This window comes from Fonsecaea monophora (genome assembly GCF_001642475.1).
Source record: "Fonsecaea monophora strain CBS 269.37 chromosome Unknown Scaff20, whole genome shotgun sequence".
Taxonomy (NCBI): Eukaryota; Fungi; Ascomycota; class Eurotiomycetes; order Chaetothyriales; family Herpotrichiellaceae; genus Fonsecaea; species Fonsecaea monophora.
The window spans coordinates 97,515-123,221 of NW_019173951.1; the positions used below are offsets into that span (position 1 = coordinate 97,515).

A 25,707-nucleotide genomic window follows, 5' to 3' on the forward strand; every position below is an offset into this window, starting at 1 on the left:
GAAGAGGAAAAGGCAGTGTGGAAAGAGAAGAGGAGAAAGGGAAGAGTTGGAGCAATCGAGAGGGTGTTGAAGAGGTATTTATGGAGGCGTCCGGAGTCACAGTGAAGACGAGATATCACTGCCGGTTGCCTGGAAGACTGAGTGACAACCCAAGGTGAATTGTAGTAGGCGATTTCAGCAACAAGTGAGAGAAAACTGAGCTGCGCATAAGGTAGGAAATAACCGTTGCTGCATGTGCCTGAGCCCAAGCCGTGTGGTACAATCTCATCAAGTCAATTTCTGCAGGAGAAAATATCACATTCACGGTTTTCTTACAAGTTTGAAGCCAATCTGAGGCACAGCAGAAGCGTGTTACCGCATCATCCTCATCCAATACACAAATTCCAATCAGGCTCCAAAGTCACAGATCATCTCTTCCCTTTCTTCATTCTCGACCGTCCCAGTTGGCTTGATGGTCTTCCACCAGTCAACATGGCTCGTTGCCTCAGATACTGGTCGACCACTTTCTGCACGCTTCCTATGTCGTGCTCTGGTTTCCTTAAGTAGTATATTCTCGCCCGCCTCTTTCTCTTCGGCGCTCTCTGGGCTATTTCCATGCTCTGTACCAATGGGCTATGCACCTTTATTTGCATTTCCATTCCTATTCCTGTCAAGTGGTTGCGCAGTAGGACTGACGTGTGAGGCCCCGAGCCTTTGATAGAGAGAATCACGCCCGAGACTGGTTCGCCTGAGGTGAAGGTTGCGAGCAGAATATCGCCAACCTTGGCTCGATCCTTGTTGGTTTTGTCGAACAGTTTCGCCCGAGCCCCCGTAGGATCCAACAGAGTCAATTGTCGGCTGTCCACAACAGAGACTGGATCTTTGCAGGTTTCGGTCTCGGATCGGGGTGCTTGATGTATAACTATCTCTCGTTTCCCTAAGAAACCTGTCAGCATCCCTGGTCGATCAACTAAATGCTTGGAAATATCCACCTCTATCAGGTCTGAATCTTTCCGGTATTTGAGACCAGTACTGTGACGGGAGATCGGACGGGACTTCGCGCTTCTCAACTGGGCCGCGTTGTAGCGTGACTAGTGTCCGGCGGAAATGCTGTGGTCGAAGCTCTGGAAACAGAGATCGCCAACAGCATATAGATATGCGGGAGGCAACACTTTTCGACATGTTGGCTGGCAGATTATGAAAGTGCAATGTTCAGCAACCTCATTTCCACAAAGATGTCGGAGCTCAGTCGCAGTCACTTTTCATTGACGATGAAAAAGGAAGGTGGAGCGAATTGAATTTTGGTCCTTGCGGAAAAGCACCTTTGCTGAGATTCGATCGTTGCGCAGGTACGGACAGTCATATCCGTTCAGAAAGTCAGGGTAGCTCAGCTTAGGCACGTTGCGAGAAGGTGTGATCAACTCAATGGCGCAGGCCGGTCAAAACTTCCTCTACGTCTGTCGAAGTTGTCGACGCAATATTTACAGTTCGAGCTGGACGCAGTCGACGCGGCCATTCAGCACCACGCGCTCGAGACCTAAAGGTATGCCGACATTGATGCCATATTTCCATGTTGAAACACCCGTGCTTACAAGTCTAAAGTAATACCGGCTTTCAATCCCACATCCAATCCCGAGTTCGACGACTTCCTCCTGACATGGCGCCAAAAAGTCTTTATGCCAGCGGCGCTGGAAAATCACCACCGGGATCTCATTTACAAGGCCTCGCGGCATTCGACCCTCATCAACGAACCCGGGGTCACGGTAACAATGGACGATGAAGAAGAGATCAAGCTGGAACCGATGCATTATTTTGACAAGCCAAATGTTCACAGCAGTATCGTCAAATTAGTAAAACTTCTTGAAGGAAATCACAACGATAAAGATTGGAACAACCTCCCTCCGTTCCTTCACGGTTTAGTCATGGCAAAAATCAATCTTCCCTCTAGTTTCTACGAGAAAGTAACACGCAAAGCCTGTGAAGTGGGCAAAGAACGGATCATTCTACGCTGTGCGGAGAAACCGGCCGAAACGGGCGTCAAGCTGTCACGTAAGGGCGTGGCGAGGGAGTTGATGCTAGGGTTCCACAATCGCGTGGTTTTGGCAAATTTCAAGGGCGGTGAACTTGAGGCAGCTTCGCGGCGAGCTGAATATGTTGCTCGGATGCTTGAAGACGAAGTGCATGGTGGCGGCAAACTGTCAAAGGGCGAAGTGGATGCCAGGAAAGATCCGGTTGTCCTGGCGGTGTTACTGGAGCTGGCTGCTGCAAGGGCAGTGCATACCTATGCTGGCCAGGATCAGGAGGGGAAAGTCGCCAACTACGCCACCAAGCTGCTTCACCTGGACAGCAAAGATCGGCTTACCCAGCTCGACCAATTGACAGAAATAGAGCAGAACTTCGCTCTGGTGGAACTATTGCCGATCCAAAACTCGATGGAATGGGCACTGAAGATTGAATCTGTCAAGAATGCGGAGTTGGGAAATCAGTTGCAGGCTGAGCTGAGTAACTTGACAACGGTTGTGGAGAGGACGGTGGAAAGCCTGCGTGAAAAAGTGGGCGATAAGCCGAGAAGAAGTTTGACCATGTATGATCAGTTGCAGGAATGAGCAGCCTCTGGCAAGAGTGCTACAATGCTGTCAGTATAGAGTTGTATCCACGATGAAGGCCCTCGCAAAGCGGCGCTGCTTTCATGCTGTACCATTTATTCGGAACTATCAGGACATGTACAATATTGTATACCAATAGGACAATGTATAGCCTGATTCTGATTCTGATCCCATTTGATGTCTCGTGGGTATGCGATCAAAGAAAGACGTTGGATTGCGGCAGGGGAAGTCATACGCTGTCGCGGCGGACCACCTCCAAAGATAGTTTCCACCAATAATAATGTCATTCCAGGGAACTTAGGTACAACGGTGTCGCAACGTCAGCGAGCACGACTCTCGCTAAGTTGTTTACTTCTCATAATGAGCAGACAGTAAAACCCTCGAATCCGTGAAGTCTGCGCCCTCCCTCCCTGATCCTGGACTCGCACGCCTGCTTGTCGCAATGGCGAACCCTCCGTCCTCCGACCCTTTCCTCGAAGTGCAAACCGACGTGCAATCCACACTCCAAAGTACACGGCACTTGTTCTCCAGCTACCTCCGTATCCGCACGCTGTCTACGTCCGCCACCTCCCCGGAATTGCAGCAGTCACGCTCAGAGCTACGGACGAACCTCGAGACGTTAACGGCAGACCTCGCGGATCTGCTGGACAGCGTAAAAGCCGTCGAGTCGGATCCGTACCGCTTCGGCCTAGATGTCGCGGAGGTGCAGCGGAGGAGGCAGTTTGTCAAGGATGTGGGCGACGAGGTGGACGGGATGAGGAGGGAGTTGGAAGACGTCACTACAGATACACATGTCGCTGGAGGAGCATACTCGGCGTCCACCACGACCGGCCCCGGCGCTGGCGGCACAAGAGGACCGAATGGGAGACTACCCAATCCCTCATCCTTCGAAGACGATCACGACGATGAAGATGACGATGATCCCTATGGCGCCTTTGAGGCTCAGCAGCAAGAGATGATGATGCGAGAACAAGACGAACAGCTCGACGGCGTTTTCCAGAGCGTCGGCGTCTTGAGGGGCCAGGCTGAAGACATGGGCCGTGAATTAGAGGAACAAGGCGCCTTGCTGGACGAGGTGGACACCCTCGCCGACCGGGTAGGTGGCAAGCTGAGTGTCGGGGTGAAGAAGGTGGGCGAAGTGATCAGACGGAACGAAGACAGTGTGAGCAGTTGCTGCATTGGGGTGCTGATTGTGGTCTTGGTGATATTATTGATTCTAGTAATTGTCATTTAAAGCCAAAAGGATCGTGCCATTTTGATTTTTGTGGTTGGATTATCTCTGGAACCAACCAGCACACCTAAGGGTCATCTGGTCGATGCTCGTCGGGGGAGCATGGAAGATGAAGGGATGCAGGAAATCCTGAACGCCTGAACACAACCCGACGGAGCAGATGGCTCTCCAGGCAAGATTCTGGGTCCGTCCGTGAACACCCCCAGGGAAAGCAGAAGCCTCTGACAAGCTCCTTCTATGGACGGCGATATCTCCACCACAACGAGAACGAGCGGGCTCGACATTTCAACCCCTACGCGCCCTCTTGCGCGGCCTGTCGTCATCTTCCTCTGCCAACACCAACTGCGGAGCTTCGTCGTCATCTTCATCCTCATCATCGTCATCGTCAGACTCGTCATCTTGGCTGTTAGCCGACAGGAAATAGTCCATGGCATTTGGCCAGAGGTCCTCTACCAAAGCGGTAGCTACTTCGTCCCCAGCAGGGAAAATCTCGACGTCCAGTAGCTCTTCGAGCTCGTCCTCGTTGGCGTCATCCTCCTCATCCTGGGACTCAGTCTCTGTCTCGGTTGGTTTTTTGACATTCGCAGCGTTGACCGCGCCCCTGAAGCCGAACCAAGAAAAGAAGCTTGGTTGGTGAATGTCGCCTTCATCTTCCTCAAACTGAACTAGCGTTTCTCGGAGTTTCTCATATTGCCACAGCGCCTCTCGATCCACGATATCAACGACCTTGTCACCTTGCTTGAGCTTCAGCGCTTCTTCTGCATTGTACAGTTGAACGGCGGCATCGAGGAGACCGCGTGTTGGGTCCTTCTTCTTCCCCTTCCATTTAATCGGAACCGGCGTCGAGATTAGGTTACCCGGTCCATCTTCAGAGGGATGAAATTCAAACTCCTTGATAAGAGTCGTATTCTCCATGAATTCATTGGGGGCAAAGTGAAAGATAAATCGAATGCTGCGAGGTTCGCCTTCGGTTTCCGACTGGATCTGGTACCGGTCGACGGACACGGACTCGATAGAAGCAAGTAGAGGAAGGTCGTCTGGAGCGAAGAATCGTCGGATGTCTTCAGGTCCGAAGCCAAACACGGTTGGCCAGAAGTTTGGGATCTTCTTAAATAGCGCTTCCCTTTTGATGTACAGGGTTCGTAAGGAATATTCTTTTCTTCGCACTGTAGCAGAATCAGCGTGTGTGGTGGCCTGGAATGATATATCATCTCACAGGCATCGAGCTCGACCTCGGCAAATTCCCGCTCTAGAGCTCCAAGGTCCTTGAAAATTGCAGTGAGATCATCGATAGGCACCGCCATATTGAAGTCCTCTACGGGAGGAATTGGGCGGCGACAAGTACCTCGTACCTATCGTTGCGGGCAAGGCTTTCATTTCGAGTCTTGAGGTTATTACATCTGCAGCCACAAAATTTCGGGACATTCTGCCGGATCAAAAAGTAAAGGCGGTGAGGGCGGCGAGGGCGGTGATTTTCGCCGCATTCGGAGTGATGATTTTTCCGCTCCGTCACTCTCTGCCCATGAAGCGCATGCTTCGAACCTTACGTATGTGCCTATCTACATAAATCCCAGTCACAGACTCGGGATGGCAATGTATTCGTTTCTTCACAGTCCGCTCTCTTCCTTTTCTTGACATCCAAGCCGTTGCAAGGACGACTGGTACGTGCAGCCCCGGAATAGCGCCACCTACCAAAAGTCCAAAAGATCGACATGCCTTAGCGTCCACAGATGGCCATCGCCCTACGATTTTGTGATTGGACTCTTTAGCCAGTGGCTAGTCTCATTCACACAATCATAACAAATCTCGTGGCAATGTGATGAACCCCTGGTCATCTCACGTTGACTCTTTTGTTTCAGGGTAATATTGTTTCTCATCCATATATACTGAGTACCCTTTTGAAACCTCGACTCCGGTGGGCTTTTTTGGGCTCGGAGCAGGGGACGGGGAGTGTCTCGAGTCTAGAAAATCGATGGTGGTGGGAAAACTCCCGGACAGAACAAGGGAGGGATTTCCGTTTGAGCGTCTAGTGGGTACACTTCGCTGGAAATGCGCAACAGCAAAATGCTACGTGGTACGAGGTACCGAGTACTCAAGCAGCACCAACAGACATCCTTCCTGTCAAGGTTGCTGGGTCCCAGCAGGTCCGCCGTATGCACTCTCTTAGCTTTGAATGCTTAGTGAGCTTGGTCGCCGGGTTCAGAAGTTGATGCGTTTTCCTCCCACCTTGGAGTTTATACCCTGGTTCCTGGATAAAGCAACCAACGCTACTGACTGTCGACTAAAATATGCATGTCTTCACACCAAGATACTTGTGCGCCATCGGCAATGCTGAAGTCTCTGTTCCTCACTCAAGTCAAACTTGGGAGGGTAAGTTGTCTCCACCGTGTCCCTGATGTTCGCATTCTACACTCCTTGACAGTGCTGTACTACTTGACCACCTAACAACATTGAGGAAAGCTTATCGAAGGCGATCACTTTCCTCAAGATAAGCTCTAACAACTAACACGAGTAGGGCCACCAGCAAGAGGCTTGAAGGGCCCGGATAGTCGTTCCCCAACATGGGCCGCTGCGAATGATTGTAGCGATTTTCACAGCAGGGACCACCACCTCCGTGTGCAACGCACCATGAAGATCGCGCCTCAAGTTGTGCTTGCTATTGGCGGAGGCGTCACACCTTCCATGAGACCTGTGATAATGTCATTCCATGGTCAGTCTGAATCCACTCGTGTCAGCTTACGCTACAACTTGTATAGGTCTGCCGTGACAAAGCATGTCATTCAACGCCGAATAATCTCGAGTTCAACTTGTCGGACAGAATTTGCGGGAGCAGACCAAGCTGCCTGACTTGTCTATTACTCCGAACTCTGTGGGGAACCTCATTCAGGACATGGGTCCCCCGAGCGTGAACCCCTTCATAGTCACACATGTGCGGCATGTCAGCGAGGGCGAGATTCGAAGGGAAATAGGCTAACCTCATGCCCTGGCTCTTTCACATCTCTCGCGTCTGCTTCGCTAAGCTGGGGTGAGAAAACAATAGTGCTCTCGCTACGAGTGCAGTGCCAGAGCATGCTCCCATTACGAGAACAAGCAAGCTTTTAAGTACGGTGGCTCCCGCGCACCTATGGCTTCTCATATGCCTCAATCTGTGCAGCCCGTTCTTGCACGCTGTGCCTGCTGTCACTTGGGTTCTGCACGTCTTTCCACTTCATAGCGTTGTGTTATCGCCCAAATGACGGCCTTCATCTCAGATGCTGCTGCTTTGGAGGCAGCAGGGAAGAAGCAGGTGCTGAAGGTGGGAGAAACACCACAAAGTCTCCATTGGTGCACACCGCTGACCTGTTGCTACAGAGGGAATGGAATTTTTGGGCATTGTTGGGTATGTCGGCATGCACTCTATGTACGTGGGAAGCCACGAGTGCTCTATTCGCTGGTGCTTATAGCAACGGCGGGCCTGCTTCTGTCGTCTACGGATTCATCGTGTCCGTTCTGGGAACCTTGTGCATCGCAGGTTCTTTCGCTGAGATGGCATCTATGTATGTGTTTGGATTGTCCGTTGAGAAAGAAAGAAAGACTGGCTGATTGCCGACCTAGTTCGCCAATTGCTGGAGCCCAGTATCATTGGAGTGCTGAGCATTCACCAGTCAAATGGCGTGCCATCATCAGCTACGTTCAAGGCTGGGTCACCATCACCGGCTGGGTCGCAGCTGTGGCGTCTGTATGCTACTTGATCGCAACCATGATTCAGGGGGTAGCGATCCTCAACTATTCCGGCTACGAAGCGAAGAGGTGGCACGCAACACTCATGATGATTGGATTCGCCGGGGTCGCCGCACTGGGAAACACCTATGGCAAGAAATTTCTGCCGCTGTGGGAGACCTTGGGAGGGTTTCTTCATGTGTTATTCTTCTTCATCGTTTTTATCGCCATTCTAGCCACTAGCACAAAGGCCAGCGACAAGGATGTTTGGGGTACCTTTATCAATGCCGGCGGTTGGAGCAGTGACGGTGTCAGCTTTTGCATTGGATTCCTCACCCCGGCTTTTGCGCTCGCCGGGGTAGACGCGGTCGTCCACATGAGCGAGGAAGCGTACAACGCTCCTCTCAATATTCCTCGTGCGATGATTTGGTCAGTCACAATCAATGGATTGGCTGGCTTTGCATATATCATCACGATTCTCTACGCCATCACCGATACGGATGCGGTTTTTGCGACGCCTACTGGTTACCCCATAATTGCTGTTTTCCTGCAAGCCACCGACAACCAGAAAGCGGCAACGGCGATGATGACTGGTGTTATCATTGTTTTCACAATGAACCTCTTTGGGTGCACAGCATCTGTCTCGCGCCTTATCTGGGCTTTTGCAAGAGACCATGGTCTTCCGTTCTCCAGCTTCTTCTCGCATATTACCCCTTGGAACAAATGTCCTACGAACGCTGTTCTCTCGATATTCGCCTCTGCCTCCCTCCTCTCTCTCATCAACATTGGGTCAACCACTGCTTTCAATGCCCTGATCTCCCTAACAACACTGGGCTTTTACTTCTCCTATGCGATCCCGACCGTCATGTTCGCAATCCGACGATACAATCCCTCCAACCCCATTAATTTTGGTCCTTGGACTATGGGCAAATTCGGCCTACCCGTCAACGTTCTTGCAGTCACATTCTGCATTTTCCTCATCATTTTCTTGCCATTTCCGCCTTTCCTGCCCGTCACTGGACAGAACATGAACTACGCTTCCCCTGTGTTCGGATTCGTCATGATTTGTGCTACCGTCAACTATATCCTCCGAGCTCGCAAGAAATTTACTGGTCCAATTAAGGAAGTCGGCAGCGAAACCAGCAGCGAGGAGTTTGCTCATGAGAATGTCGTTCCAGAGAAGTAGACAACCATCGGAGCATCTTCTTTAAAGGTGTCCATTTCCTTCGTCAGCACGAGTATGGTCCTGGTGCATTTTTCCTCAGCACTACAGAATACATATTTGATCGGAGCACATTACGATTTGAAAGGGAGGATCCAGGGGGCGCTTTTCCCAAAAGGCTTGATCTGCACTTTTGTACATACTGCGGTACAGGCATATCGTACCCGGAGGAACCAGGGTCCAAAATCCAGAGGCAATTCGCGAGACTCAGGCAGTTCTCGCTCAGCACACGGCCTGCTCTTGGTACTGCGTTCATTACCTCCTGTCATACCCTACTCGAGGTCATATTTGGGATCAATTGAGCGTAAGGACATGGTTCGACCATCACCATTCCGACTACGAGAACATGATGTGCGTTGTGCACCGATCGCATCACCAAAGAAGTGTCACCACCTTAGATTTGACATGAGACGCAGATTAAACACTTTATCAGTGTAGCTTGTCTCCAATGTCTCAGCGAAACAAAGTCCAACAAGCGCCACTAGGGGGACGGCAGTATTAATTAGGGACTGCACAGAACACCTTCGCAAGAGCGACGAACCTCTCTGATCAGGATGATCCCATCTATAAGACGACATCAGTTTTGTGGAGGAAGAGGGCAGAAGGAGGGTTGGATGGGCAACGGCCGTTGCCTCTGTTATTCTTTGTTTTCGAACCCGATTAGTAACAGGTGTTTGGTAAGATCGGCGGCCACGTTGTGATGATTAAAGGATCTGATACTGTTCGTCATTCGATCGTCACGATTAACTTCTCCACCTGCGATCTGCGACTACACGTCAACTCGACGAGGTAGGGAGGACTCGATGGCATTTGTGGCATTGCGGTCGCATTCTTGACCGGGTGACGAGGATAGCGCAATCTTTCCTTGACGTTCACCGGATTGCCATGGACGACAGGTCTCACGAGATAGGGGGATCATTGTCTTATTATCTATAAGTCAGAATTGCAGGGAGCACTCTGGCCCGCGGGGCGCGCCTTGCAATATGATTCCTTTCCTCTCTGAACCGTCAGCAGCTGACTTGACCTGAGCGACCAGATGCGAAGGACTCCCATAGAGGTTCACGAGGTCGTGCTCATATGCGACAATTATTGATGATTTCGCTTCACTTGGCCCCCAAAGCAATAATATGTGAACCTGGGATGCCTCAGAAAACATTTCGGCTCGACAGGGCAATTTCATTCCGGCGCCAGGTTCGTTCTTATAGGTAGACACCATTTTTAGATCATTCTGACAAAGCCTCTGCTTGACACATGATTTCATGTATTACTGTTCCTCCTGTCGTTTGCGGGGTGGTCAGGGTTCTCGGCCTTGCCGTTTTCCTTATAAAAGGGCTTCGGGCGCGGGACGAGGGACAGATGCTGACCTTTGTCCATTAATATTGTTGTTATGGCGCAAAGTGTGGCCAGGTGAATATGGTCAAGTGCAGCCACAGATCTCCAGACCCGATCGTATTCGTACCCGTGAGAGTAGGAGCCGGTGTTTGGATCTGTTGCAGGGGAAATGGATCCAAGTAATAGTCGCTGTGCCATTTAGCCAGCTGCCCCTGAACGAGACGCGCTAGTCCGAGATAGGAAACGCTAACGCCCCTGGCTTGAACCTTGGCACGTAGAGCTATCGATTGGGGCCAATGATCTATCAGCCTTATAGCTATGGGCAGACCCACTTGAACATGAAGAGCCTGGCACGCCTGGCCAGGAGATTTGATGTCGATGCCACAAACAACTTGGTGACCTCCGGCAAAAAGGTTGCGCTCACACAACGCCCATCATCCATCTGAGAGGCTTTCGCCGCTTACGCCATCCGATCGTGAGGCGGCTCCAGGTGGTATTATCTTCAAACTCGCGCCCCCTTCCTCCTCAAGCCACCCGCAGGCATCAGAATCCTCCTGATTTCCCCTCGGTCTCGCACAGGGTTGTCTGTCGGACTCGATTTCATCCTTGAAGAATGTCACCTCAGAAGCGCTTCGATGGTGTTAGATCCCAAAAGGGACAGAATCTCCTTGTATGGTACTCTCATTGTCCCCAATTTCGGGCCTAGATCCAACGGTAAGGGTGTTCCAGATTGATGGGTGGAGAGCCCTTCGATCATCCGCTCCTAGGGCGCCTCGTCGCAGAGGGGAATGGTACAGACGCTTTCGCCTAAGATCTCATGCAATACATATGGGTCGCGTTTTGACTTTATGATTTATTGATTTTCCTTTTCTCTCTCTCTCTCTCCCTCTCTCTTGTACGCTTCCATTCATTACAGTGTTTACCTTTGCGTTTGCAGGCTATTGCTTGCGTCCAGTCCTTCCTTAACGGGCCTTTTCAGCCCACACACTCCTTCGCTGCGTGATTTTTTGGCCTTTTGCTTCTTCCAATTCGTTCTTTTTTTTTGTTTCGTCCTACGAGGATAACGCTACATCATGCATTCCAACATGTTCGCCGCCAGCTTGCTGGCCACGGCGGCGTTCATTTCATCTACAATCGCAACACCAATGTTCGGAGCACGCTCCGCTGTCGCAAAGAGGGCTCCGTCTCAACCAAGCTTGGCAGTCTACTGGGTGAGGCGAAAAGGCATATGGGGGTAACGCGTGGGACTCCGGGCTGATCGTGTTATAGGGACAAGGACCAAACCAGAAACGTTTGGCCGAATTCTGCGCGGATACTACCATGGACATCATCCCCATCGGTTTCGTCAATGTCTTCCCGGATCAAACAGGTGGCCCAGGAACGAACTACGGGAATGCTTGTGGCGGTGTCACCTGGAAGTCGCCAGAGGGTGTCCAGACCAATGTCTTCACGACGTGTGGTCAAATCGCGACTGATGTCGCCATCTGCCAGGGCATGGGCAAAAAGATTCTTGCCTCGATTGGCGGTGCAGAGTCTGGAAACTTCATCGCCACCTCAGACTCTGCAAAGGACTTTGCCGACTTTCTTTGGGGTGCATTCGGTCCAGTCCAGGATCCTACCCTGGTGGATTATCCCCGACCGTTTGGCCTGAATACCGTCGTCGATGGTTTCGACTTGGATATCGAGTCAGGAAGCAACTTCGGATACGCCGACCTGGTCAATCAACTGCGAGTCCGGTTCCAGGAAGACACTTCCAAGAGCTACATCATCTCGTCGGCACCACAGTGTGTTGTGCCGGACGCTCATCTCGACGACGCCATCAAAAACTCCATCATCGATTATGTGTACGGACCACACCCTGATTCTCATCCCCCTTGTTGAGAATTCACTGCTAACACTTGCTAGATTTGTCCAATACTACAACACCGATTCCTGCTCGGCAGCATCGTTGTTCAGCTCAGGCTCCCTCAACACTGCCGCCGACATCACTTTTGGCTGGGCCCAATGGCTGAAGCAGAACTCCAAGAACCAGAACATCAAGATGTTCTTGGGTCTGCCCGCGTCAAACATCGCCGCTAATCCCAACCACTACCTGAGCCTGGACCAAGCCCAGGCTTTGATCGAGCAGTATGCGTGCTCAAGTACGTATCAGTCTCTATTCGGAGGTGTGATGCTTTGGGAGGCGACCTACTCGGACAACAACCAGCAGAACGGGAAGAGCTATGCTGCCAACATCAAGGATATCTTTGGCAAGCTCTCTTGCGCACCGCCAACGACGACGAGCACATCGACAACGACCACTACCACAACCACAAGCACCACCACCACGACCACCACGACAACAACCACTACTACAACCACCACTACCACCACGACAACCACAACGACTTCGCCAATTCCCACTACCACGACCACGACCACGACAACCACTACTAGCGAAGTGGTTGCCCCCACCTCGACCTCGACTTCGTCTTCGACCACGACAACCACCACCGAGATTCCGGCCGTAACAACGTCGAGCACTACGTCGTCGTCCTCTGTTCCAACCACCACTTCTGAAAGCACAACCACGACCACTTACAGCCATAGTCTCGGACCGATTGGTGGATCTACGACGACCAGCTCTGAGTCTTCTTCCACGTCCACCTCGACCACAACCACCTACAGCAACACGCTTGGACCTATTGGTGGATCTACAACCACAAGCAGCTCGACTACGACCACCGCCAGCAGTACGCTTGGCCCCATTGGTGAAACCACGACGACAAGCAGCTCGACCACAACCACGTACAGTCACACTCTCGGCCCCATTGGTGAAACAACTTCAAGCAGCACCATGCCGCCGGCTGTGACCACCAGCTCATATAGCCACTCGCTGGGCCACGGCTCGTCCACTTCGTCGGTCTATGTCAGCCCTGCAACAACTACTAGCGCTTCTACCGCATCCACGACCGGCTGGCAATGGGGAGACTGGACTTCCGCTGGCAGCAGCCCGGTTGATCCCACCTCGACGAAGACCACAACGACAAGCGCGCCGGTGAGCTGGGCAGACTGGTCTGCCACAACGAGCGCAACTGGTCAGTACATAGTTACCGTATGGACCACGGTATACACCGACATCGGCCCCAACGGCTACACGACGCATCCGTACCACTACACCACCACAGTCCCTGTTGCAGCAGCCACGACCACTGCACCATTCGTGTGGCCTACTAACGCCGATGGATGCCCCCGGGGATTCCACACCACAGTGACGGTCTGCTCTGTGTGCGCTCCCACCGTGGTTACGGTGACTTTGACTGTTCCCGAGGCCACCGCTACTGCCGTTATGACCCAGACTGTTGTGCCTGTCCGGCCCACAGACGTAGCAGCAGCGCCCGTGCACCCATCCGGCACTGAGACTCCAGTCGCCGCTGCTTCCTCGACCTGGACCTACTCACAGCCTGCTGGTAACGGAGCCAGTACCCCCGTCGCAGCAGCAACCACCTCTGCAGGCAGCAACAGCGGATGGCTCGCACCATCTCCCTCGTCTGCGTCCTCCACTCCCGTGGCACCTATCAGCATCACCCCCTTCACGGGCGGTGCCACTGCTGCCCAGAGCCAGCTGCCCGGCACTATGCTGAGCGTGGTCATCTGCGCCGCCGTTGCGATCAGCGGGTTGTTCTTGTAAAGCGTGCGTTGCGTTTATAACGGATTGCTTTTTTGAATTTTGGGCGTGGGCCAAACACACATTTTGTTGAGATTTGGCCCTGCGACGTGAGCAGAGGGAAAGAAAAGGACAATAGGTAACGAACGACCCGATCTTGACATCTATCTATCTATCTACCTACCACATACCACATACCACACAAATACGTCCTCCCATAGCATACATAGGAAGCAGGTAGCGGCTGATTTTGAATTTTCGATCTTTCACCATTGGTGATCACTTTTTTTGAGCGATGCTCTTCATTGCACATATGTATATATTATATATATATATATATGTATGGCTATGAGGAGCTTGCAAACACAATTAAGCACGGTATATAGCTGCAAAATCAATTAACCGTCGAAGCCGCTGCTCAGACGGCATACCAGCCTCGGAGACTCGTAAATCCGCGTCGGGGTCACACTCGTGCATAGCCCTCGTCCTTTTTGCGTCGTCAGACTGACGAATACGAAGGAGAGAAATTCAATAACATGCATAATTAACGGTGCCAGTAACGCGTCCTCTAGACCAGAGTGGCTTCCGCACGTGGTTGGACGGACAGAATGGGAAGGATGTTGATGTGTGCGGAGACAAAGATGGAGACACAAAATCCCAATGGGCCACAATCCCCTTCCCATTATTCCGCCTCGTACCACCCACCACTCATCACTCGCCACCATCATCGCTACAACCCCTTCATTAGTTGTCGCGTATAGTAGCTATTTCTTGTGGTCTATTCTAATGCGCACACTCTTTTCAGCATGACAGTCACCCGCACGCAGGCGGGGAAAACCCCCAAGTAAGGCCATTTATCCGCACCTAAAACCCCCCCTGCGGCGCGGGAAACCCCCTTTGCTAAATGCTGGGCAGGAAAACAGTACGGCCGGACTATGTCGAAACACCGGGCACTTATGGCAAGCCTCGACCGCGTAAATCTCTTGCTCCTGTTACTGTCGAGGAACATGGCGTGCAAGGCCAAATTGTTGAAGATTCGGACGATAACGACACGGACACTATTCCGTCGCGACGACGCGTCGATCGAGCTGAGCCCAAAAAAACAAATGGATACGCCGATGGACATATCAAACCTAGAGAAAATGGACACGTGACCAAGACGAAAAGCAAAGAGAAGGTCAACTCGGAGCAGAAATTGGTTGACGGATGGCGACCTGGAATGGATCCCAAGGTCGACTCATCGGGACATTTTGAATTCGGAGGACCGTGGGGAGTGACTGCGATGATGGTCGGCTTTCCGCTGCTGATGTACTACATGTGGATCGGTGCAACATACTACGATGGCAAGTTCCCGACTCCGAAAGAGGGCGAGTCTCTACAAGATTTCCTCTACGGCCTCTTTCGCATGGCGTACTACGGTGCATGGCCCTCGACAAAAGCCTGGGTCATTTACTGGGCCTTCTGCATCTTTGAAAGCGCATGTTACTGCTTGATGCCGGGGATCTGGACAAAGGGCAAACCGCTGCCTCATGAAAACGGACTCAGATTGGACTATTACTGCAGTGGAACGTGGTCTTGGTGGGCAACCATCATCGTGGCCCTTTGCCTCCATTTCTCTGGCCTCTTCAAGCTCTACACCATTATTGACGAGTTTGGCCCGCTCATGTCTGTGGCGATTATTTCCGGCTTCGCTGTGGCAATCATTGCATATGCCTCAGCCATTTATCGGGGCAAGCAGCACCGTATGACGGGGTATCTGATGTACGACTTCTTCATGGGCGCCGAGCTGAACCCCCGCATGTTTGGAATTCTGGACTTCAAGATGTTCTTCGAGGTTCGCATGCCATGGTATATCCTGTTCCTGATAACGTTAGGGACGGCAGCACGGCAATACGAACTCTACGGGTACGTGTCTGGCGAAGTCGGACTCTTGCTCATGGCACACTTTCTCTACGCAAATGCGTGCAGCAAAGGCGAAGAACTCATCGTGCCGACCTGGGATATGTACTTTGAGAAATGGGGCTTCATGCTGATCTTCTGGAACATGGCTGGCGTGCCCCTGACCTACTGCCATTGCACCATCTACCTGGCCAACCACGCCCCAAGCACGTATGTGTGGAACAAATATGCCCTTGGCGTATTGTTCGTGGCATACCTGTTTGTTTACTGGGTTTGGGACACCACAAACAGCCAAAAGAACCGCTTCCGAACAAAGGAATCTGGTGGTGCTGTTACACGAAAAGCATTCCCACAGCTACCCTGGCAGACGGTCGAAAACCCAAAGGTCATCGTATCGGAAAATGGGGGAACGATTCTTGCGGATGGCTGGTGTAAGTTGTCTCGAGCCCATCTTGATACCTCAACTAACAGCTTTTTCTGCAGATGGCTATGCGAGGAAGATCCATTACACCTGTGATCTCTTCTTTGCTCTGTCTTGGGGAGCTGTGACGGGTTTCAGATCCCCCTTCCCGTGGTTCTATCCTCTCTTCTTCACAGCAATGATCATTCATCGAGCCACACGCGATATCCAGAAATGCCGGAAGAAGTACGGCAAGGCTTGGGAGGAGTATGAGAGACAAGTCCCATACTTGTTCATCCCTGTGAGTTTTAGACAAACCCTTCGGCCGACTTTCCTTTGAGACTGACAGCTTGTTAGTATGTATTCTAAATTGCGTGAAGACGACAGCCATGGGCCTCACTGGCGACTGCCGCTTGGCGTCCAAGGTTTAGCGTGACTTAAATATCTGCTCTTTGATTTCCTGGATAGAAAATCTTCTTTTCACTGTCCTTTTTTTTTTGCAAAATCAAAATGTATATATAAAGCGCTCCGCGCCGTCCACCCCGGTCGCCGACGACATCATGGTCTCGGCGCTGCACTGAGCGCCGAGACCATGATCGTCTTCACTACCGTCGCCCTCGTTAGCACGACTTTTTCTGCCGGCGCCCTTTGCTCTGAGTTGGATTTTGATATTTCTTTGAATTCTTTTCTCCCTCACTCTCAACCTTCTTCGCCATCTCCCAGCTCACCTCTCTCTCACGAAGAACCTTTATTCAAAGAATATCATCATCACCTGGAAGACAGCGACAGTTTTGAACTGCTCTGACAAGACAACAGTCCATCCAGTACGTGTCTGACTCTGCCCATGGCAGTGTTTTCTCCTGTTCAGTGACATTTCAGATCTTGCTATCTGAAACGGTGTCACTGAACCATCTCATTCACGTGTTGTTGCAACTGGGTGATATCAAGTCACTGACCTTTGTCGCAGCTCAAGCACAGACAACCTCAATCACAAATCTTACCAATCTCCCAACCTCTACTTGCCTTGAACTGCGAGCAAGTCACCAAGATACGGAAGAGTTTGTGTGTGGTGTCCCCGACAGATCAGAAGACAAAGAAGACCACAGAGTCGAACAGTGAGTCTCCATCACCTTCATAAGAGTGTGTATATAGGCGTTGACAAGTTCGTGACAGGATCTTCATCTCAAGGAAAAACTCATCCACCACTTTTTGACAAGCAATCATGAGAACCGCAACCTTGATCACGGCACTTTTCGTCGCTGTCTTGTGTGGCGTTGGCTTCCAGACCGCGGATCCTCCACCATTTCATGGTGTTGGTTTCCTCACCTCGCTGAACGGGTCGATCCAGACCAGCAGCGATGGGTTCCTGGCCAATCTACCCACCAAGACTCCGACTCCAGTCACTGCAGCACCTCCACCGAGTCTTGCGCCAGCCGGTTTACCTTTCACTCTGTCGACTTTTATCTTCTCAAGTTCTGCTATGGCTCCGGTGCCCGCGCCCCCAGTCGAGACCACCACTGTCACAGCTACCAGCATCAGTACCACGACGGCCTTAGAGAGCAGCACTGCCACTGCCGGTCCAGTTTCGACCTCGTCGTCTTCGATCACTCCAACTGTTCTTATCACCACGATCACGGTTTTGCCTCTGCCTGCGACTCCTACCGGAAATAATAGCTATACCACGGCAAACAAAACCACAAGTGATCTTCCTGGAGCGACGACTTCTGCGACCACGACTCCTCTCACCACAGCTACATCCAACAGTACCGGCGCCGAGCCTGGCGAGCACAAGACGCTCAGCCACGGCCAGAAACTTGCCGCAATCATCGCGCCCATTTTGGGGTTGTTCGCGATTGCCATCGCCGCCTTTGTTGGGTACTGGCTAAGGACCCGTCGCCTGGAGCGCCAGCGAGCAGACCGCCTGGAGCAGCGGGCCCGCTGGTTCCGACAAGACCACAACGACTGGATCCGAGCCCAGATGAGCTCGTTCGACGACAGCAAGATTGGCCGGAACCCGATCGTGACGCCGGCTCCGAGCTACGACACGATCTGTCGCCCGAGAACTCGCCCTCGGCAGTTCTCCGGGTCGACGGTCGTCGTCAACCGCTCGGAGGAGGCGTTTGTCGATCGGGTGGTTCGTCGACGCGGCGCCGTCGAGAACCTGCGCGACTAAGTGCGCACCGGCAGGATGGTTGGTGGTGGTGGTGGTGGTGGTGGTAGTGGTAGTGGTGGACATGGGTGGATTTTCTTCCGGCGCGAACAGAGCCGAATCTGTCTTTTCAGACAGCACGTGAAACAGAGTGTCACATGACACAATCAAATTGAGCTTTTCACATCAGACGCGTTCTTCTCTCCTTCTACCGTTGTACTCGTGTAAGCCTGTAACATCGACGAGTATTGTCTGCTCCGCACGCGCCGTGTCCATCAGACTACTGATTTCGAAGAGGATGATGTGCAGCGTTGTGCGACGCCTTATGCACCGTCTGGAGTATGAGATCTCTCATTGCTGCTACCTAGGCGCGAACTTGGTCTATCGTCCATAACACCGACATCACCATCGCCGTTTACGCCGATCTCATCGCCTACGCCGTCACCCACTCAGACGGTGTCGAACGCCAGATATCACAGTCATGTCTGCGACGGACCGCCCTCCGCAGAGAAGAGCCTCTTTGCGTACTCGGCCACCGTGACCATCGGGATCCCCTGCTTTGCACTCCACGTCCGCTCCTTGGGCCAGCTGAGGCCCTTGCCCTCGGAGAAGACGACGCGGTACCTCTTGAGCTTGTCCTCGGGGTCCGACTCGCTCTCTTTCCTGAGGTAGCTCAGCGGCCATACCTGTCTGACGACCTCCATGCCCAAGGGCGCCACGACTTGCTCGACCGTGTCCGCGAACGCGCCGTACGTCAGCGTGTCTCCCGCAATGTAGACGGGCGTGTTCGTGGGTGCGTCTGGCGTGAAGAGCAGCGCGGCCGTGCATTTGCCAATGTCCTCGGCCGTGGTGGCGGTGATGACATCGTCCCAGGAGTTGAGGGCCGTGATTTGGATCTTGTCCCGCGTCGTTTCTTTGCCGGTCGACGGTATCCTTCTGACCACGCCCCAAGAGTCCTCAAACAGAAAGCTCATAAAGATGCCGCAACTGACGATCACCCAGTCCGTCTTCCTGCCATCGTGCTGACCCCTCAGCAGCTCCCGCACGTCAATCTGCTCGCTGAACATGCCCTGCCCGCCCTCCCGGCCGATGATGTCGTAGTCCACGCCGTGCTGCCAGGGGATGTAATAGGGCACCTGGGCCTCGAGCACCGCGTGGGTGACTTTGGTCATGGTGCCGGGCGGCAGCGTCATCCCGCCGGCGTGCAGCACGGCGGTGAAGGGTGCAAAGAGCTCCGCGAGTTTCGATTGTGACGACGCCTCGATGTCGCCTGCGATGATGTCCACGCCGCGGCTGCGCAGGAGAGCCTGCTGCGACCGTTGTGCCGGCGACGGGTTGTTCAGGCTATTCGGCCGGACCAGCAGAGTTACTCTGCTGGTGCCGGGCTCGAAGGCCGGGTGGGCGAGGATGGCATCGAGGATCGCGAGGCCCAGTTCGCCGGCGCCGAGGACCAGGATCGATTTCGTCCGTGCCGGGAGCTGTAGTTGTCCTTGTCCTTGTCCTTGTTGTTGGGTAGCCATGGCAGATCGAGTCCCTCTTTGTCGTCTTTATCTGAAAGAAAACCTCTTCCCTTCTTTTTCCCCTTGCCACTCCGTTTCACCCCTTGTAGAATAATCACACCAAGGAAATAACCCCGATAATACAATCGCAGCCGAGCGTTCCACTCCCAAAGTCAAGCGTACGTACGAGCAGGAAACGAGAACAGACTTTTTCCTTTCCCGATTATGGTTTTTGTATTCGTGGGAACAGAGAGTGAAAAGAGCCCTAGTAGATGAGGATGAGAATGACAAGGAGAAATGGAGATGCAGAGGTGCTTGCGAGGTTCTTATAGTTATGGTTGATGGGTTGAACGTATGATTTTGAACCTTAAAAAATATGTAACTACATAACAGGTTTGATAGATTTCATATCGAAACCCTATCCTACACTTACTGCCTACCCACAGTATCTACTGTATTCATCTATACCTTGCCACTGTGGGCTTTTGCTGTTGCTTGCTTTGCCATGCATCCATGCCATGTCATGCCTCGCAGGCCATGTCTCGTGCTTTGCTTGACCTTTCTTCTTCTTTTCGATTGGTAATTAACCCCGACGGCATTATTTCCAGGAATATATGTGTTACATACCACGTGGATATTATGGGATATACCACCTACATACCACCCATATACATATGTGTGATCAAGTGAAACGTCTCCACACGGCACAGCGCGGCGAATATGCGGACGGACAGGACACTTACTCCCCTACCTACAGTGTGTATGTCCCATGCTACCCAAAGACCCCTAGCCCCCAAGTCCCGGATCCAATATCCCACGATCCACGAACCACCAGACAACAAAACACCCACACAAACACAAAAACACAACACCTCTTCAGCCAACGTAACGGGCCAAGACACCAGCATCCGCCTTATTGCCGGGTCGATATTATCAATCCGAAAACTTGGCAGTGCAAATAGACGGGCCCGCACCCGCGGAGTTTAGCTATAGAACTTCCGAGTACCACGGTGCCAAGCATTTGCCGTATACATACTTTTGGTAGTTAGTCCTTAGAAGCAACAGTCCCTCCACATGCCAATCCGACCACATACTGAAGCTCGAAGCTCATCCGCAAACATTCTTTCCATCCCTGCCCATCCCAACCTTTTTCATCGCCCTCAAGAAGGCGTCCTCGGTATAAGCGGCTTCCTCCCGTAAACGATATGCAATCGAGTATATAAATGGTAGTTCAGGTTGTTCAGATCTCTCCTCGCCCCAGCCAGGAGCACCTCCACCTCTGCCGGAGCCCAGCCCAGTATCCGGGTGAATAGGGCCAAGCTGTATGCCTGCATTGCTTCAGTCATTATCATGTTCATGTTCAAAGCCAGATTCCTTCGACGAGGCTCTTTGGGCCATGGAGACAGCGGGACCTGAGCCACTACATTAGAAACTCTTTGCACAGACAGCTGGCCATGTCCGTCCCACCTTGTGGACTTCATGGACCACATTTTCAAACCCTGCTTGGTCGACAAGACCCTTGATGTGTGGGCTGATGTTCATGACCCGGCCGAATCTCTCTGCTGCGTTGCTGAGTTCGGTTTGCCACTAACAGACAGTCAGACTTGGTTGGTGCGCTCCATACGCATTGTTTGTGCTCGCACCGTATGCCAGGGTGAATTGTCAGGGAGGCTGTTGTCGTCTGTGCTACCCCATGCTGCACCACAGGTCAAAAATGTTCCTCTCGAAACGGCCTTATCTTCCTCACCTTCAAAGTCGATCACCTCCACCCATCCACCTGGTCTGAGGTTGTCCATGCACTGTTGGAACAGCTTTTCCCAGTCCGCTATACTCCCGCCCTGTTGTGTCGTGCCAGTCAGTATCAAAAAATCTATGAGCGAATGCTTTCTCTATCATCCGATTTGGTGAAGGAGCCAATCAGTGGTAGAAGACTGGCATACCATATGCCCAAGACGAATGAAATCAAAACTGCGATGAAATGTCCAGTCTGCCTCGCAGTCATCTATGAGAAATTCCAAATTCGGTGGGACCCAAGTTGGCTGAATCGGCGATAAATCAGTCGCGACAACCTCTGCCATGGGAAAGTTGTCGGCCATTTGAATCGCCCTGGGTGAGTTTCAGCGGTGGAATGACGGATTCAGGGAAGACAGATTAAGCAGACCAGATTCCAGTACCGGTGCCTATGTCGAGAATACGCTGCGGAGTCTCAATCGGTGCTCTGAACAGCTCTCCACCGAGGACCATGGATTGAACGTGATGAAGGAGGTCGAGTCTTTCCTGCTCCTGTTCGTCATTGGGAGCGAAGTATTGCCCGGCCTTGTAAGAATGGTACCGGCGCCCATTTTCGTATTGGAAGTCGAACACACTCGAGGACACAGAAGTATTCTCCGAGTAGGCACCTATGCTCTCGGCATAAGCAGAATCGTTATCACCGTCACCTGCCATAGAAACAATATCTCAATGGGCCGTCGGCGGGGGCTCCAGAGTTTGATTCATGTTGCCAGTGCCATGTATACAGCAATCAGCAGGTCTGGTGGGAGGGAAAGTACAACAGAAGTAATGATCACTCAGGCCAGGTATCTCAGCCTGCACATGAATGCGGAGCCTCCGGGGTGTCAGATCCTGAGTGCTTTCCACACACCCTGTAGAGTCTTCTAGCTCCACCAGAACAAATGGCTGACGGATAAGCAGCATTTGCGGACGAATAGAAGACTTGTTCACACTTTTGAGGGTGACAAAAAGCACCTTGACATGCTTGCTCGTAAGCACCTAGCAGCCATGGATGGTTGCTCCCCCAAGTTGCGGGCGTGGGTGTGAATTCACAACAGGCATCAACCCTCCACTTACTTGGTGGGATCTCGCATGGCACAATAGCTTATCTGTCACCTTGGCTTGTATCGAGTCGATTTGGCTCGTTCGATGGAAGCAGTGTGCGAGGCATTCGAGGGAGTGCCCCTAGCTGCAGTAACTCCCGGTGGGCACATGGTACATGGCACATGGCACGCCGTTGCACATTTGCGGAAGTTGCCTCTTCGGAAAAGACAGCCTTCCAGCTATGGTTGGACAACAGTTCACTCTCCAGACTGGGAGTTTTGATGTACCTTCCGAGGACCACAAAGGCAAAGCGGGGGACTGGGCTGGGCGAGCTCAGCGAGGATGACGGCGCACGGAGGTGGGTGCCCCTGAAGAGACCCGCCGTTTTGTGGAATATGCAGCATCGCAAAGAGTGTCCTCCATTCCTGGTGCCTTTGATTTCCAAGCTGTGGATAGCGGGGCCAGGTGGTCAAGATGGTGGTGGTGCTGGGCGCAGTTTGAGGACTCGGTAGTGGTTGGAGGGCGCAGGCGCCAAAGCGTGGCGTCACAAACTGTGGTTGATGGTTGCAGTCCAACACGTTGCAAACCTCCACCACCAAACCAACAATCATCTCATCCACGAACACATTGGGATCGGGGCTTGCACCTCCGAGAAGACCTCCACCACCGGCGAATCCATATCCCTACCAGGTACATATGCAGACTATTTAGGAGAGGTCTCCGAGTGGCCCCCCCAGCAGGTTTTCTGATCCTGTGAAAAAGTACATCGAAATAGCCAGCGAGTTCACGACTGCTCTGGCCATCTTCTACCGACAGCGGGCAGAGCTGTCGCAGTCCATGTTCCCTTCTTTGGTAGGCTCTCTTTGGTAGATGCAGCTAATCAATTGCACGCAGCCAGTCACGACTACTGCAGCCCTCCAGTGTTCCTCCTTGACCACGCAAGAACCCCTGTCATTCGGCGAGAATCTGCAGAGCGACTCTTCCTCTCGGCTTGAAACCCAAGATAGGCAGCTCGCATCCTCCGCCTGTCTCGAAAATGGAGATCCAAAAGGTCTCTAGAAGCGCACGCTATCGCCCAAGCTGTGAACAACTCGGTCTACACAGGCTGCATCCCCGTGTAAAGCAATCTCACTCCTTTCCACAAGGTTAATCTGTCGTCCTTTGTACTTGATATGTCACCAGAAAGTGCCTACTAGTGACGAATTGTCCACGGCCCAACCATGGCTGTCATGTCGGATGCGGCCCCTGCCATTCTACTGGCATTGGCTGGCTTGGGCGGCCTTGCAACTCTGGTTATCTATCGCTTGTTCTTTCATCCCCTCTCAAAGATTCCCGGGCCGAAGGCTGCAGCGATCTCCCGGCTTTATGACTTCTATTATGACTGCATCCAGGGAGGAAAATTTGTATTCAAGATCGAAGACCTTCATAAACAATATGGTATGCAATGTGACAAAAGTTCCGCGTGGCGGTCGCCAACCAGTTTCCAGGACCCATTGTACGGATAGGACCCAACGAAGTCCATATCCATGACCCCGACTTTTTCGACGAGTTCTACAACGTGACCAGCCGTCTAGATAAAGACCCCTGGTACTATGCTTTTATTGGGTCCAAAGATGCCGGCTTTGGTACCTCCAATGTCGACCTCCATCGTGCCAGGCGAAAGGCAATGAGCCGATTCTTTGCAAGTTCAGCCATCTCCAACTTGGAATCGTCGTCGCGAGAAAAGGTCTCGAAGCTTTGCCAGCGACTGAGGAATATGCGCGATGAGGGAAAGCCCGTCAATCTTTCCAATGCTTTTCGTTGTCTCGCTGCCGACTCCGTCACCAATTAGTGAGTCCTTCAGAGGTTGGCGGTTGCTCAAGAGACACAAACCTGACAGACACGCAGTTGTATGCCAAAGGCCTTCAATCTGCTTGATTCCATTGACTTTGCCGATGACTACAACCGCCAGGCGCGTGTCATCTCCCACATTGCCGCGTGGCACCGCCATATTCCCGTCATCATTCCCATATTCATGCGGATGCCGAGATGGCTTGTCGCAGCTACCTCAACGGAAGGTGGGGTGATGGCCTTCGACTTCCAGACAGTATGATCTTGTCCGAGTCTGGTTCTCAGCTGTGGCTGACCATATGTAGGATCTGGCACGACAGGCCGCGGACGCCGTCCATGCAGAAAAGCGAAGTGACAAGTCGGTTCTGGACGGCATTATCAACTCGGATGCCATTCCAGAGAGCGACAAGACTGTGGATAGGATCACTCAAGAGGCCCGGACATTGGTTGGGGCCGGTAGTGAGACTACAGGAAATGCTCTGGAGACCATTACATTCCATATCCTCGCCAACCCGGACAAGCTTCGGCGACTCAAGGAGGAGTTAGCCAGCGCAGTAGAGGCATCCAAGGACAAGCGAGACACTTTGACGGGTTACAGCACGCTGCAACGCCTACCTTACCTCACCGCTGTGATTAATGAAGGGCTGCGAATTGCATGCAGTGTGTCCGGCCGACTTGCAAGGGTCAATCACCGCCAGGCATATACCTACGGATCGTACGTGTTGCCTCCCGGGACAGTCATCAGCATGGCAATTCGAAGCAATCACACGTTTGAGCAAGTGTATCCCGAACCATTGTCCTTCAAACCCGAACGGTGGCTGGTGGATGGCGAAGAGCTGAAGAGACTGGAGAAGTACTTTGTCCCCTTTGGGCGAGGGGGCAGGAGTTGCATTGGCAAGGAGCTTGCCATCATGAACCTTTATCTGACCATTGCGAGTTTCTTTCATGAGTTCGATGCCGAGCTTTTTGAGACGACGAGGAAGGACATTGAGATTGAGCACGATTATTTTTCTCCATTTCCTGCAGTGGATTCGAAGGGTTTGAGGGTTATGCTCAAGTAGCTTGCTTGCTATTGGGGCCTAGATAGTGGCAGCATGCTGGCGAGCTTCTTTGCGAACGACTTGTCTTGTCTTTTGGGAGCGGTGAAGCCTGATCAGGGCGATACATATAGCTTGCCTCGGTGATATTCCACGTATCATCGACAAGAAGACGATTCTATGGGTCTAGAAAGGTTCATGATGTGAGCGTGACAAGGAGAATAGAACCATGTTGAGACTACTCTTGCAGGATAAATAGTGAAGAGCGTTTCGGTCACGAGATACGAAGTACGATGAACATAGTTTTGTGCACCTGCACCCTGCATCCAGTGCCAGCTAATCAGCTTCTCTGTTATTATTCATG

General features: G+C 52.3%; 11 protein-coding genes across 11 annotated transcripts; 7 read left to right on the forward strand and 4 right to left on the reverse strand.

The window, feature by feature from the left end:
* Nucleotides 1-387: 387 nt before the first annotated feature.
* AYO21_03856 (hypothetical protein) lies at nt 388-1,161 on the reverse strand (the record flags this gene model as incomplete). Its single annotated transcript, XM_022653829.1, has 3 exons — nt 388-529; nt 676-916; nt 972-1,161. The coding sequence occupies 3 exons, from the start codon at nt 1,159-1,161 to the stop codon at nt 388-390; spliced, it is 573 nt and encodes a 190-aa protein (XP_022513805.1).
* Nucleotides 1,162-1,404: 243 nt separating this feature from the next.
* AYO21_03857 (hypothetical protein) lies at nt 1,405-2,585 on the forward strand (the record flags this gene model as incomplete). The annotated part of the gene is made up of 2 exons (XM_022653830.1): nt 1,405-1,522; nt 1,582-2,585. 2 exons carry the CDS (start codon nt 1,405-1,407, stop codon nt 2,583-2,585), a joined length of 1,122 nt encoding a protein of 373 aa, XP_022513806.1.
* Nucleotides 2,586-3,027: 442 nt separating this feature from the next.
* On the forward strand, nt 3,028-3,819 carry AYO21_03858 (hypothetical protein; the record flags this gene model as incomplete). Its single annotated transcript, XM_022653831.1, has 1 exon — nt 3,028-3,819. One exon carries the CDS (start codon nt 3,028-3,030, stop codon nt 3,817-3,819), a length of 792 nt encoding a protein of 263 aa, XP_022513807.1.
* Nucleotides 3,820-4,101: 282 nt separating this feature from the next.
* AYO21_03859 (hypothetical protein) lies at nt 4,102-5,120 on the reverse strand (the record flags this gene model as incomplete). Its single annotated transcript, XM_022653832.1, has 2 exons — nt 4,102-4,982; nt 5,033-5,120. 2 exons carry the CDS (start codon nt 5,118-5,120, stop codon nt 4,102-4,104), a joined length of 969 nt encoding a protein of 322 aa, XP_022513808.1.
* A 1,928-nt stretch (nt 5,121-7,048) lies between these two features.
* AYO21_03860 (hypothetical protein) lies at nt 7,049-8,701 on the forward strand (the record flags this gene model as incomplete). Its single annotated transcript, XM_022653833.1, has 3 exons — nt 7,049-7,111; nt 7,168-7,352; nt 7,411-8,701. 3 exons carry the CDS (start codon nt 7,049-7,051, stop codon nt 8,699-8,701), a joined length of 1,539 nt encoding a protein of 512 aa, XP_022513809.1.
* A 2,453-nt stretch (nt 8,702-11,154) lies between these two features.
* On the forward strand, nt 11,155-13,739 carry AYO21_03861 (hypothetical protein; the record flags this gene model as incomplete). Its single annotated transcript, XM_022653834.1, has 3 exons — nt 11,155-11,280; nt 11,339-11,913; nt 11,975-13,739. The coding sequence occupies 3 exons, from the start codon at nt 11,155-11,157 to the stop codon at nt 13,737-13,739; spliced, it is 2,466 nt and encodes an 821-aa protein (XP_022513810.1).
* Nucleotides 13,740-14,521: 782 nt separating this feature from the next.
* Nucleotides 14,522-16,383, forward strand: AYO21_03862 (hypothetical protein; the record flags this gene model as incomplete). The annotated part of the gene is made up of 4 exons (XM_022653835.1): nt 14,522-14,559; nt 14,631-16,045; nt 16,098-16,315; nt 16,372-16,383. The coding sequence occupies 4 exons, from the start codon at nt 14,522-14,524 to the stop codon at nt 16,381-16,383; spliced, it is 1,683 nt and encodes a 560-aa protein (XP_022513811.1).
* An 853-nt stretch (nt 16,384-17,236) lies between these two features.
* Nucleotides 17,237-18,187, forward strand: AYO21_03863 (hypothetical protein; the record flags this gene model as incomplete). The annotated part of the gene is made up of 1 exon (XM_022653836.1): nt 17,237-18,187. One exon carries the CDS (start codon nt 17,237-17,239, stop codon nt 18,185-18,187), a length of 951 nt encoding a protein of 316 aa, XP_022513812.1.
* A 455-nt stretch (nt 18,188-18,642) lies between these two features.
* On the reverse strand, nt 18,643-19,683 carry AYO21_03864 (hypothetical protein; the record flags this gene model as incomplete). Its single annotated transcript, XM_022653837.1, has 1 exon — nt 18,643-19,683. One exon carries the CDS (start codon nt 19,681-19,683, stop codon nt 18,643-18,645), a length of 1,041 nt encoding a protein of 346 aa, XP_022513813.1.
* A 1,139-nt stretch (nt 19,684-20,822) lies between these two features.
* AYO21_03865 (hypothetical protein) lies at nt 20,823-22,107 on the reverse strand (the record flags this gene model as incomplete). The annotated part of the gene is made up of 6 exons (XM_022653838.1): nt 20,823-21,074; nt 21,130-21,249; nt 21,306-21,358; nt 21,410-21,500; nt 21,603-21,768; nt 21,824-22,107. 6 exons carry the CDS (start codon nt 22,105-22,107, stop codon nt 20,823-20,825), a joined length of 966 nt encoding a protein of 321 aa, XP_022513814.1.
* A 1,589-nt stretch (nt 22,108-23,696) lies between these two features.
* Nucleotides 23,697-25,367, forward strand: AYO21_03866 (hypothetical protein; the record flags this gene model as incomplete). The annotated part of the gene is made up of 4 exons (XM_022653839.1): nt 23,697-23,913; nt 23,964-24,306; nt 24,364-24,562; nt 24,612-25,367. The coding sequence occupies 4 exons, from the start codon at nt 23,697-23,699 to the stop codon at nt 25,365-25,367; spliced, it is 1,515 nt and encodes a 504-aa protein (XP_022513815.1).
* Between the last annotated feature and the right edge of the window lie 340 nt (nt 25,368-25,707).